The sequence below is a fragment of the Pelecanus crispus genome, chromosome 4 (genome assembly GCF_030463565.1).
Source record: "Pelecanus crispus isolate bPelCri1 chromosome 4, bPelCri1.pri, whole genome shotgun sequence".
In the NCBI taxonomy this organism is placed as follows: Eukaryota; Metazoa; Chordata; class Aves; order Pelecaniformes; family Pelecanidae; genus Pelecanus; species Pelecanus crispus.
The window spans coordinates 70912385-70925637 of record NC_134646.1 but is presented as its reverse complement, the minus strand read 5'-3'; the positions used below and the strand labels follow the sequence as shown (position 1 = coordinate 70925637).

Below are 13253 nucleotides of genomic sequence, written 5' to 3'. Positions count from 1 at the left end.
AACACTTGGAAAAGTTATAATTGGGTTATTAATTTCTTCCGTTTTCTTCAAAATAGGCTAGATTGCTCCATAGCAGTTGTAGTATAAAGAAGACAAGGCTTGAATGGAGAAGAACTGCAAAAATCACATGTAGGAACACTTGAAATCATGCAAGATTTTTAAGTGTTCTTTCTTCTACTGATATTCTTAAGGTTTTGTTTTTTCTAGAGAGATCCTAAAATACGAAAATGAAATACATTTATTCTGGCCTTTCAAGATCTTTGCTGATATGATGTGGGAAGTACAACTTCTTCTCCCTTTGCTTTTCTCTTGTTGATTTAAAACCAACATAAGTTAGTTGTACATCTCCTCACACTGGGTGAAAACTATGTCCTAGGTCTCTGAGTCCAACTCCTCACCATATCATCCCGCATCATATCACTTATCATAGAATCATAGAATCACAGAATGCTTTGGGTTGGAAGGGACCTTTAGAAGTCATATAGCTCAACCCCCCTGCAGTGAGCAGGGACAGCTTTAACCAGATCAGGTTGCTCAGAGCCCCATCCAACCTGACCTTGAATGTTGCCAGGGATGGGGCCTCCACTACCTCTCTGGGCAACCTGTTCCAGTGCTTCACTACCCTCATTGTAAAAAATTTATTCCTTATATCTAGTCTAAATCTATTCTTCTTTAGTTTAAATCCATTATTCCTTGTCCTGTCACAACAGGCCTTGCTAAAAAGATTGCCCCCATCTTTCCTATGGGCCCCCTTTAAGTACTGGAAGGCCGCAATAAGGTCTCCCCACAGCCTTTTCTTCTCCAGGCTGAACAACCCCAACTCTCTCAGCCTGGCCTTGTAGGAGAGGTGCTCCAGCCCTCGGATCATTTTGGTGGCCCTCCTCTGGACTCACTCCAACAGGTCCGTGTCCTTCTTGTGCTGAGGGCCCCAGAGCTGGACACAGTACCCCAGGTGGGGTCTCACCAGAGCAGAGTACAGAGGCAGAATCACCTCCCTCGACCTGCTGGCCACGCTTCTTTTGATGCAGCCCAGGGTATGGTTGGCTTTCTTGGCTGCAAGCGCACATTATTTATGGGCTCAAGCTGTGCCAGGGGAGGTTTAGGTTGGATATTAGGAAAAATTTCTTCACGGAAAGGGTAGTCAAGTATTGGAACAGGCTGCCCAGAGAGGTGGTGGAGTCACCATCCCTGGAAGTGTTCAAAAAACGGGTAGATGTGGCACTTGGAGACATGGTTTAGTCTAGTCTACCCTTGATTGGCTTAGAGTAGACTTGGTAGTGTAGGTTAATGGTTGGACTGGATGATCTTAAAGGTCTTTTCCAACCTGAACAACTCTATGATTCTATGAATGTTGGCTCATGCCCAGCTTTTCATCCACCAGTACCCCCAAGTCCTTCTCCACAGGGCTGCTCTCAATCCCTTCATCTCCCAGCCTGTATTGATATTGGGGGTTGCCCTGTCCCAGGTGCAGGACCTTGCACTTGGTCTTGTTGAACCTCATGAGGTTCATACAGGTCCCCCTCTCCAGCCTGACCAGGTCCCTTTGGATGACATCTCGTTCTTCTGGCATGTCAACCACACCACTCAGCTTGGTGCTGTCTGCAAACTTGCTGAGGGTGCACTCAATCCCACTGTCTATGTCATTGATGAAGATATTAAACAGCACAGGTCCCAGTACGGACCCCTGAGGGACTCCACTTGTCACCAGTCTCCATTTGGATGTCGAGCCGTTGACCACTACCCCTCTTGATGCGACCAGCCCACCAATTCCTTATCCACCGAACAGTCCACCCATGAAATCCATATCTCTCCAATTTAGAGAGAAGGATGTTGTGGGGGACTGTGTTGAACACTTTACAGAAGTCCAAATACATGACATCCATTGCTTTTCCCTTGTCCACTGATGCAGTCACTCCTTCATAGAAAGCCACTAGGTTGGTCAGGCAGGACTTGCCCTTGGTGAAGCCGTGCTGGCTGTCTCAAATCACCTTCCTGTCTTCCATGTGCTTGAGCATAGCTTCTCGGAGGATCTGTTCAATGATCTTCCCAGGCACAGAGGTGAGGCTGACAGGTCGGTAGTTCCCAGGGTCCTCCTTTCTTCCCTTTTTAAAAATGGGCACAACATTCCCCTTCTTCCAGTCACCAGGGACTTCACCTGACTGCCATGACTTTTCAAATATCTTGTAGTCCTACTGAGCTCTGTTTTAGACTCTACTACAGTGATTAGGAGACCTTTCCAGAATCTTATTTTTCTAACAATTAACAATTGTTTCCTAATTTCCAGTATATGTGATTTCACACTTTCCTGCTAAGTTCCATTGAGTTTTCTCATCAAGACAGATGGAAGTCAAAACTTGCTCTATCCCTACTATTGACAATCTGTCTTGCCTGACTATCTCTACAACTACTTTTTGATACATAATTTTGGTGCTCTACATTTTAACAAAGACATCACCCTTACCACTCTAAGAAGTGTGGGTAATTCTATGCCTGTACTTCAGTGGCAATTTTTTTTTCAGCAAAACTGAGCTGTTTGCCACAGCATACTATAATTCCCCACCATGGCCACCTGGCATGAAGTCAATGAAGAGTAACTTGGGTTATCATGTTTTTTCACTTTGGAGGGCACTCATTTTCTTTGAAATCAATGATGATTATCCCTTACTTCTTGAGGATTTAACTGAGATCAATTGCTGTTGAGCATCTCTCAAGTGCAGGTTTTGTATGAAGATACTGAACCTTGGATTCAGGCACCCACCTTTAAGGACCCTTGTCTGGAAATGCTTGCAGTGGTGATCTGGTCCTGAAGGACTACCTTCACTATGTTCAGTGACGGTGGAAAATGGGAAGGAATTGGGCAGTTGAGATAAGGAGTTGTTACCCTGTCCTGCTCATGCTAATGGTCTGTTGCAAGTCCTATTTCGCTGGGCACGTGTTAACTGTTTAGCTGCAGTCATATTTCACAAGATCATTGAGTTAACATTACATGAATTATACACGGTTTATAAAATGATTATTTAATCAGTGGAAAATTAAGTTCATAGATGTTTTCCAAATCTGAACTAGGACATTCATCAGCAGAACTGCTAAATTTTTAATCAACTCTGCTGTGCTTGATGTAGCTATCATTCTAAATTGCCCTCTCTCTGCTGGTCCTCTTGTTGCAATATATATCTTAGCATTATCTGTTCTCATTGTTAATTGATTTTTTCAGCTCAGATTTAAGGCAGAATGACCTGTCATTTGGTATTTTCATCAAAGGACAATCTTACTTACTTTTAACAGAAGAAGTGCTTTAGATATTAGGAGGAGTGATTCCAAATGCTGTGCAAAGTTCTTCAGTTCCTTCGAACCACCAAATACTTAGAGGCATGTTTTAAAAGAAAACCTGTAGCAGAGATATAAAGAGGAAGGATTTTTGCTTGTCTTGGAAGTTGAGGAACAGTTTGAAACACTCTGGCCTGGATTTGTTTTGCGATTTGGTTGCTTAACTCATTTCTGGAAAAGGTCTCGATGAGAAGATGCAATGAGCAATACAGTTTCTCCAAGTATTCAACCATCTTACACCCCATGTAAGAATTGAGTTGCAAACCCATTATCTCCTGTTCTGTGAAAACCTTTGGGAACCCTCTTTCATGAAAATCATGAGAAAAATATTTCCAAAGATGATAAAAGCTCCAGAGAATTTACTGTGGGAATAACCTGAAAATCTGGATACTATGGCTTGTTAGAGCTGTGCCAGGTAAGGGAGAGAGCGTAATGCCTTCTCAGCCCTGGTTTCTCATGTCCCACTGAGCAAGCTTTTCAGGAGGGCCAGTATCAGAAGATGGGAAGCTGTTTCTGGTAAAGATAGATTCATTTTGTCCCCTCAGTTGTACATGTGACCCAGTCTGTTCCTAAAGGAGTTTGGGATACATGTAGGAAGCCAAGAAAAATTGTCTTTACTCACCTGAACAAACACTTAGCTAAATCTCCTTGTAAGCGCTATCTGTCTGCACAAGAATGTTATAAAGCTCACTATGCACTTTTAAGCATCCTAAATTTGCTCATGATCAGAATAGGGTTCACTCTTGCTTGGGACCTCAACCGATTACTTATTACTTCTGAATGGCATGACTTGACATACTAGGACTGCAGTCTAAAGCTCAGAGCCATTTTTTAACAACAGCCAGGACTTGAATCCGGTAGTCAAATCTAATGCAAGCTAGAGATTTTTACATATGGGCATAATGTAAATAAAAAAAAAAACCCAATAGTCCATGTGGCAAAATTTTTTGAATGTTGGGTTTCAAAATTTAACAAAGGTTGATTACAAACCTGTGTACCTCCATAGCCCTAAATGATGGCAGAAATTGGATCTAAAATGTGGTATAAGATGAATATACATCTTATGCATCAGGAGATGAAGAGACTACTATAAATATATGCATATACATATAATAATGTTATTTATAGCAAAGACATTGTTGATTTCTTGATGTTCACCATGATAAAAGAGATTAATTCATTGACACAATCTAATAACACAGTGCCAGATCTATAGTTAGTTTCTGTAACAGAAAATGGCATTACTCAAAGAGAAAGGAAAAATACTCTTCAAAGTTCTAAACCACTGATTATTTAGCAGACAAATGAGCCTACTCCTTCACATGTTTTTCTGGAGTTTCCCTGTGCACTCTGAAAGTGCCTGTGTGAAACTTGCCTAAGAGTGTCTATTATTTCCAGAGCAATCTGAAAGCTGGGTATTTGGGCTAGCATTCTGCAAAGTCACATGAAACCGTCAATGACCATGCTAACTCCTGTATTTACACTCTAGGTGCACTCCTGCCAGACCTTACTGTCCAAGTACCTGCAACTGTCTCTGATACCAATGCAGTCAGGGCGAGGGTGCTCCCCAGCACATGCTGAAGTCTTGGTGACAGACGCATGCAGATGTCTGCTGGAGGGAAGGTGTCCCAGTTGCCATCAAGAGGCTTCTGGAGCTTGTTGTGGCTACGTCTATGCCCATGCACAGTTTCCTTCAGCAGAAAACCTGGAGCCCAGGAGGATGGTGAGCAACAAGGACAGAGCTGGACATGGCCAGCACATGGACAGCAGACCTCCACATGGAGTGACTGACTTCATGTAGGCTCAGCTGATAGCACTTGGCATCAAATTTGAATAGGATGTGTGTGACTCAGCTGGGAATTAATGTGCAATCTAATAATCTCATTCCTGAATTGTAATCCTAGAAATGCTCCTAAAAACACATCAAAAACTGGCAGCTTTCTCACAGGCACCTTCACCCCCCAGTGCCCTTCCTCACATACCAAGAGCATCCTTGGTCTTGCGAAGGGCAAGGACAGGGGCCCTGCAGAGTCTGCAAGTAAGAACGGCTGAGGTGCAAGAAGACCCTGTATTCCCCACGGGTTTTTGGGCAGGGTTTGCGTGGGACTCGGCATGTTGCATCTTTTGCACCTCAGTGGCTGAGGCGAGCAGCTCCAGGGCTGGCACAATCGGTCCAGAGCACTTTAGCGTGGTGCACGGGGGGGTTCGCGAACCGGGGGAGCATCAGGGGGAGCCAAGAGAGCCATTGGGAGCCCGCAGCTCCCACCACAGCGGGACGGGACCGGGACCAGGAGCAGGGGTGGCCAAGGCTCCCCCCTGTATAAAAGAAGCCCTTAGGGGGTGCTAGCGACCAGCGTGCGCCGCAGTTCGCACGGCAGGGCATGCGGGAAGGGTGCCCAGGAAGGACGCCCAGGAAGGGCGCCGGAGCTCTGCCAGCTCGACTGGGGAGCAATGGTATCCACCCAGCAGAAAGCCATGGCCTCCCTAAGCTCTGCACCCACCACCACTGGCGCAGCTTCCCAGGCAGAGCTCGGGTGGGAACACGCTGCCAGCCAGGTGCTGGGCTGCAGACTGCACCCTGCTGCTATGCCAGTACGGGAGGGCAGCGGTGAGCACACCTGGGGGAGGTGTGCCCAGGTAGACTGACTCCTGAGCTTAGCGACAGAGCCGCGGGAGGAGGTGGGTAGGTTGAGGAGTGTCAGGGAGTGCGAGAGAGAGACACTATGGAACCGCACCCTGCCGTCCCTGAGACAGGCCCAGCAGGCAGGCAGGATGCACGATACGGAGGATTCCCTGTGCTCTCTCTGCCTGGCTGAACACAGGGACTTAAGGGGTAATGGCGACAAGTTCCTGGCCGGCGCAGCAGGCGCGTCTCCTCTGCGACTGCCCCACCTTCCCAGCTGCCCTTGTGTAATAGGTGCGAGGTTCTGCGAGTGGAACCGAACAACGACAATGGTTCATCTAGTTTGGAGGTGTTGCCAAGGTTAAGTCGGCCTACGCCCTGCGTCAAAACTGCTTCCATAAAGAAAAAAAGAAGGGTCATTGTCATAAGAGACTCTCTCCCAAGGGGAACAGAAGGCCCAAGATGCAGACCAGACCCACTTCTTAAGGAAGTCCACTGCCTCCCTGGGGCCAGGGTTAAAGATATGAGGAGAAAGCTTCCTACCCTGGTACAGCCCTCAGATTACTATCCATTATTGATTTTTCAGGTACGCAGTGATGAAGTTGCAACAAGTAGCCTGAGGGTAATCAAGAATGACTTCAGGGCCTTGGGATGACTGGTTAAGGGATCAGGAGCACAAGCAGTGCTCTCCTCTGTCCTTCCAGTTGCAGGGAATGATGAGGGAAGATGCAGGAAGAGCTAGCAGATCAACACCTGGCTCTGAGCCTGGTGTCACCAGCAGAATTTGGGTTTTTTTGATCATGGGACAGTTTACATGACACCAGGCCTGCTGGTGGCATACAGGGTACATCTGTATCAAAGGGGGAAAATAATCTTTGCACAGGAGTTAGCAGGGCTCATTGAAAGAGCTTTAAACTAGATTCAAAGAGGGAAAGGAATAAAACCAGCCTCATTAGAGATAAGCCTGGGCGTGGCATGCCAATGTTTGAGGGACAGTGTGCTAGTGAGGTCCTTTGGTCTGCCATCTCAATGGAGGTAGTGGATGCAGATCCATGCAGCAGCAAAGATGCAAGGGTTATGGATGTGTTAGAAACCATGGAAGTGCCTGAGGATGGTCACACAGGAATTAGGGCTTCTCCCTGCAAAAAGGTGGAATGATCAACAGCCCAACTGAAGTGCATCTACAACAATGCATGCAGCATGGGCAACAAATTGTGTGCAGTCCTGGGCCCCACAGTTTAAGAAGGATATTTGGGTACTTGAATACATGCAGAGGAGGGTGACAAAGCTGGTGAAAGGGCTGGAAGGAATGTCCCATGAGGAGCAGGAGACTTTGGGCTTCTCTAGTTTGGAGGAAAGGAGGCTGAGGGGTGGCCTCATTGCTCTGTACAGCTTCCTGAGGAGGGGAAGTGGAGAGGGAGGTGCTAATCTCTTCTCCCTGGCATCCAGTGATAGGATGCGTGGGAATGGTCCAAAGCTGCGCCATGGGAGGTTTAGACTGGACTGTCAGGAAGGCACCAAGAGCACCCTCATGTTTACAAGCACAAAGGCCAGCACCAAGGGACCTGATCCTCCTCACAGGGTGGCAGAGCAGTAGTAAACCATCAACGGGCCACGTCACTTTCTCTCACATGTGCACACTTTGAATTCCTTTGGGTGGCCTGCATACAGTCACAGGCAGACAGAGCAAAGATATGTCTAGGAGGTTCCTGGAGTTTGCGGAAGATAGCTTCCTGACACAATTGGTGAGTGAGCCAGCTAGGGAAGGCATTCTGCTGGACCTGTTGTTTGTGAACAGAGAAGGACTTGTGGGTGATATGGTGGTTTGAGGCTGTCTTGGGTACAGCGGTCATGAAATGAGAAGAGTTTTCAGTTCTCGGAGAAGTAAGGAGTGGGGTTAACAGAACTGCCACCTTGGACTTCGGGAGGGCAGACTTTGGCATGCTTAGGGGCCTGGTTGACAGAGTCCTTTCGGAGGCAGTCCTGAAGGGCAGAGGGGTCCAGGAAGGCCGGACATTCTTCAAGATGGAAATCTTAAAGGCACAGGAGCAAGCCTTCCCTGTGAGCCAAAAGACAAGCTGGTGGGGAAGAAGACAGGCCTGGCTGAACAGAGAGCTTTGGCTGGAACTCAGGAAATAAAAGAGAGTTTATGATCTTTGGAAGAAAGGGCAGGCAACTCGGGAGGACTACAAAGATGTCGTGAGGTTATGCAGGGAGAAAATTAGAAGGACCAAAGCCCAGCTAGAACTTAATCTGGCTACTGCAGTAAAAGACAACAAAAAAAATGTTTCTGTAAATACATGAATGACAAGAGGAGGGCTAAGGAGAATCTTCATCTTTATTGGATGTGGGGGGAAACATAGTGACAGAGGATGAGGCAAAGGCTGAGGTACTTAATGCCTTCTTTGCCTCAGTCTTTAATAGTAAGACCAGTTGTTCTCAGGGTACCCAGCCCCCTGAGCTGGAAGACAGGGATGGAGAGCAGAATGAAGCCCCCGTAATCCAAGGGGAAATGGTTAGCAACCTGCTACACTGCTTAGACACACACAAATCTGTGGGGCCAGATGGGATCCACCCAAGGGGACTGAGGGAGCTGGCGGAAGTGCTCAGCAAGCCACTTTCAACCCTTTTTCAGCAGTCCTGGCTAACCAGGGGGGCTCCCAGTTGACTGGAGGTTAGCAAATGTGACACCCACATACAAGAAGGGCCAGAAGGAGGATCCGGGGAACTACAGGCCTGTCAGTATGTCCTCAGTGCTGGAGAATGCTATGGAGCAGATCATCTTGAGTGCCGTCACATGGCACGTATAGGACAACCAGGTCATCAGGCCTGGTCAGCACAGGTTTATGAAAGGCAAGTCCTGCTTGACTAACCTGATCTCCTCCTATGACAAGGTGATGCACTTAGCGGGTAGGGGAAAGGCTGTGAATGTTGTCTACCTAGACTTTAGTAAAGCCTTTGACACCATTTCCCACTTCATTCTCCTGGAGAAACTGGCTGCTCATGGCTTGGACGGGCATACTCTTTGCTGGGTGGCCAGGCCCAAAGGGTTGTGGTGAATGGAGTTAAATCCAGTTGGCAGCCAGCAGCAAGTGGCGTTCCCCAGGGCTCAGTTTTGGAGCCAGTTCTGTTTAATATCTTTATCAACGATCTGGACGAGGCAATCGAGTGCACCCTCAGTAAGTTTGCAGACGACACCAAGCTGGGCAGGACTGTTGATCTGCTTGAGGGTGGAAAAGTGCTACAGAGGAATCTGGACAGGCTGGATTGATGGGCTGAGGCCAATTGTATGAGGTTCAACAAGGCTAAGTGCCGGGTCCTGCACTTGGCTCACAACGACCCCATGCAACACTACAGGCTTGGGAAGAGTGGCTGGAAAGCTGCCTGGCTGAAAAGGACCTGGGGGTGTTGGTCGACAGCCGGCTGAATATGAGCTGGCAGTGTGCCCAGGTGGCCAAGAAGGCCAACAGCATCCTGGCTTGTATCAGGCATGGTGTGGCCAGCAGGAGCAGGGAGGTGATCATCCCCCAGACTGGGCACCGGCGAGACCACACTTCAAATGCTGTGTCCAGTTTTGGGCCCCTCACAACAAGAAAGACATTGAGGTGCTGGAGCACATCCAAAGAAGAGCAATGAAGCTGGTGAAAGGTCTAGAGCACAAGTCTTATGAGGAATGGCTGAGGGAACTGGTGTTGTTTCATCTGGGGAAAAGGAGGCTGAGGGGAGACCTTATCACTCTCTACAACTACCTGAGAGGAGGCTGTAGCAAGGTGGGCATTGGTCTCTTTTCCCAAGTAACAAGTGATAGGACAAGATGAAACCGCCTCAAGTTGCGCCAGGGGAGATTTAGATTGGATATTAGGAAAAATTTCTTCACGGAAAGGGTTATCAAGCACTGGAACAGGCTGCCCAGGGAAGTGGGTGAGTCACCATCCCTGGAAATATTTAAAAGACGTGTGGATGTGGCACTTAGGGACATGGTTTAGTGGTGGACTGGCAGTGTTAGGTTTACTGTTGGACATCTTAAATGTCTTTTCCAGCCTATGTGATTCTATGAGCCTATGCTCCCTCCACTTGGGACCTCAGGTCCCCACCACCTCGACAAGAGAGACTCAGCACAGAAAGGGACTTCAGGGCTTGCTCCTACTTACTGACATCTCCTCCCTCTTTTTGCCTCCACGCGGCTTTGGACAGGACGCGCATCGGATGTACGGTTCTGTGCATGCTGGACTGACAGAAACACGGCACCCGTGTCAGTCTTGGCATGTACGCAGCAAGGCCAAAGCAAGCTTTTGAGGTGTCTGGGTCTCAAGGCATGCACTCATGCACTACAGGCCACGGTTCTGGGAGGCACGATCCCAGGGGAGCGCTCCAGCGTGGTGTATAGGGGGCTCTCCTGAACTGGGGAAACCTCAGGGGAGTGGAGATACATGGGCCCCGGCGTGGCCTCTCCAGCCCTGATGCTTGCCCTTGCAGGGGGTAAGCTGGTAGCCGGAGATAGGAGACACAGGATCTTTTCCACTTGCACCAGAGACACGATTTGCATTTGCCTCAATGGTCAGCATTTGCAGGGCTAAGTCCTGCCCCAGCAGAAGGAATCCAAGAGGAGAAGAGGGAGGAGTTTTGCCTCTGCCCAAGGGCTCATAGCTCTTCTTCTCAAGACAACTCAGGGTCAGACCACCTGGCCCGGAAAACTTTGCACCTCTCTATGTAAGACAAGGGACATCCACCCACAGTCCCCGTTTTCATTTCAATTACGGTTTTGGGGGGTGTCTGCCTGCTTTGTCAAGATTGCCCCTGGGAGTTTGCTTCTGCTGAGCAGGTTTGTACTTGGTGTGATGTCCAGGAGCTGCTGAGCTGGGCGGTGGGGACAAAGGCTGGGGCTTGCCAGCTGGGTGATGCTGCTCTGGTGGCTGTGACAGCACAGGGGACAGGTCACAATGGGAGCTGTCCCCAGGGACATCCCCAGGCAGCCCCACTGCTGTTCGACTTGGGCCATCGGTGAGTGCAGCACGCAGGGGGAAGGCTGGTCTGGATGGGGACGGGACGGATGGCCAGGGGGTTTCTAACCCACAGCGAGAGACGAGCCCCTCAGGGCAGGGCACGGTACCGCCCTCGGGGCTGGGGGCAGAGGTGCTCGGGGCTCCCAGTGGCAGCGGGTGCACAGAGAGGCTTTGGGGACGTGCCGGGTGCCCCTGGCTCCATGGGATGCTGCTGGGTGGCACGGATGGGGCCTTGGCAGACTCTATTCGGGTGTCCCTTGCCCTTTCACCAGGCTCAGCCCAGCCAGGGGCTAGCCATCAGGGCAGCTTGGGCAGGATGGGCCCCACGCTGTCTCCAGCCAGGTCGACACCAGTGCCCAAACGCTTTCCTGGGACAGCCCGTGGCTCCCATCCGTGCAGTGCTCACAAACCCTGCCCTTGCTCCCTCCCACCTCCCTGAGCCCATCCCCTGCCGGCCCCCAGCTCCAGGCGGCTCCTGCCCCGCTCACCCAGCCCCGTGCTCCCTCCCACCCAGCCCTGCTGAGCCCCCTTTTCTCCCACCTCCTCCAGGCCATGTTTGCAGCAATCACCCTCATCCTGGCTGTGCTGGCCATCCAGCACGGGCTGAAGCACGATCACCACATAGATGTGGCCACGGCCGAGCGGATGCAGCAGCGTGAGGAGTATCTGCGTCAGGAGATGACTCGGCTGCTGCAGGAGATTGAGGGAAGCAGGGGCGTGGCAGAAGCCACGCTCCTTTCTGTGTTGCAGCACTTGCTGGTTTGGACCACTACAGCAGCCCTGCTCCTGGCTGCTCAGCTCTGCTGGCGAGCCATGAAAAGTAAGCTTGCCTCTGACAGCTGCAGCAAGGAAGATGATGATGAGGAGGAAGACGACCTCAATGGTGCACACAATGGTGTCAGGTCTTTGGCTGTGTCCACCCCGTTGGCAATGCAGGGCCTGCCCAACACGTGCAAGGTGCTGAAGGAGCTGGTGGGTGACCTCCTTGGTGTCTGCCAAGTGCTTTGCAAGAGGACTTTCATGCCGCAGCTGCACCCAGCCATTGGGATGGACAGCAGCTATGAAGCCTGGAGCGTCCACGAGAACAGCATCACCTACCGCCTGCTCGTGTTCCTGCAGCCACCCCCCGGGCACTCTTTCAGCCTGGACCTGGACACCACGGGGCAGCTGCCAGCAAGGCACTCCAGCATCCACGTGGTGCTGGAGTGCATGTGCTCGAGCGAGCAGCTGCTGGCGGGGGATATTTTGTGCTTTCTCCACCACCCCGACGACAAGCTGCCAAGGGATCAGTGCTCACGCCTCCTACGCACCCTCTGCACGTGCTCATACTTAGATGTCCAGAAAATCGCCTGCTGGGTCCAGCTGTTGGTGAGATCAGCCTGGCTGCTTTTGCCTCAGTCGCACCACTGCCAGCTAATGGTGCTGCCCTCCTCCCAGTCCTGCAGGTTCCAGCTGACAACCACCTCCAGGATGAACATCTCCACTGAGATGGTTTTTGCAGTGCAGCAGAGCAGCTCAGGCACCTGCCTGAGCCTTGCGTAGGCAGAGGCCAGCTTTGCCAGCAGCACACCATGGCCGGAGAGCTGCGCTGTTGTCGAGATGCCGCGTCTCAGACTCACGGCGAGGCACACCCGGCAGGACAACTTCCACCTTGGAGGTCTGCACCTCTGCACCCATATCCTGGTGGTCATGGGCTTTTTCACCCACACCTGTGTCTTTAAGGACCTGCTTTCACACTGGTGGGGCCCAGGGGACAATTTTGGACACTGGGTATCAGCTGTAACAGGATGGGACCATGGGACCACCCATCCTGTTGGAAAGAGTTCATCCCCTCTGTGACCTTTATGCAATGCAAAGATGACAATAAATTAGCTTGTTTTAACCAGCCCTCTGACTGTGAGTGTTTGTGCAACACTTTGTTGGGGAATGTGGGGAGGTAGCAGGTTGCTACCTGTGCAGATGTGGAAGAAGCAGGGCAGCATTTTGAGGTAAGTAGGTGGTACCAAACCAGAATGCTTTCCCTGACCCCTTTTTCCTTTCTTTTCCAGCTTTCTGCTCTTTTTGAAGGGGAAGATGCCTCTGTGTGTGTATACCGGATGGGAGGGAACGAGGGCAAGGGAGCCAGACCTTTCTTGGCAGTGACAACTGACAGGACAAGAACCAATGGGCACCAATGAAAAAAACATGAAATTCTATCTGAATACAAGAAAGCACATCCTGGCTCTGAGGGTGCTCAGCCTTGGCGGAATGAGTCCCACGACTGGAGTGCTGGGATGGAGGGCTACAGGCTGTTCAGGAGA

General features: G+C 50.3%; 1 protein-coding gene across 1 annotated transcript; it reads left to right on the top strand.

The window, feature by feature from the left end:
* Positions 1 to 11505: 11505 nt before the first annotated feature.
* Positions 11506 to 12495, top strand: LOC142593485 (inositol 1,4,5-trisphosphate receptor-interacting protein-like 1). The gene has a single exon (XM_075709868.1). The coding sequence runs from the start codon at positions 11506 to 11508 to the stop codon at positions 12493 to 12495; it is 990 nt and encodes a 329-aa protein (XP_075565983.1).
* Positions 12496 to 13253: the final 758 nt, after the last annotated feature.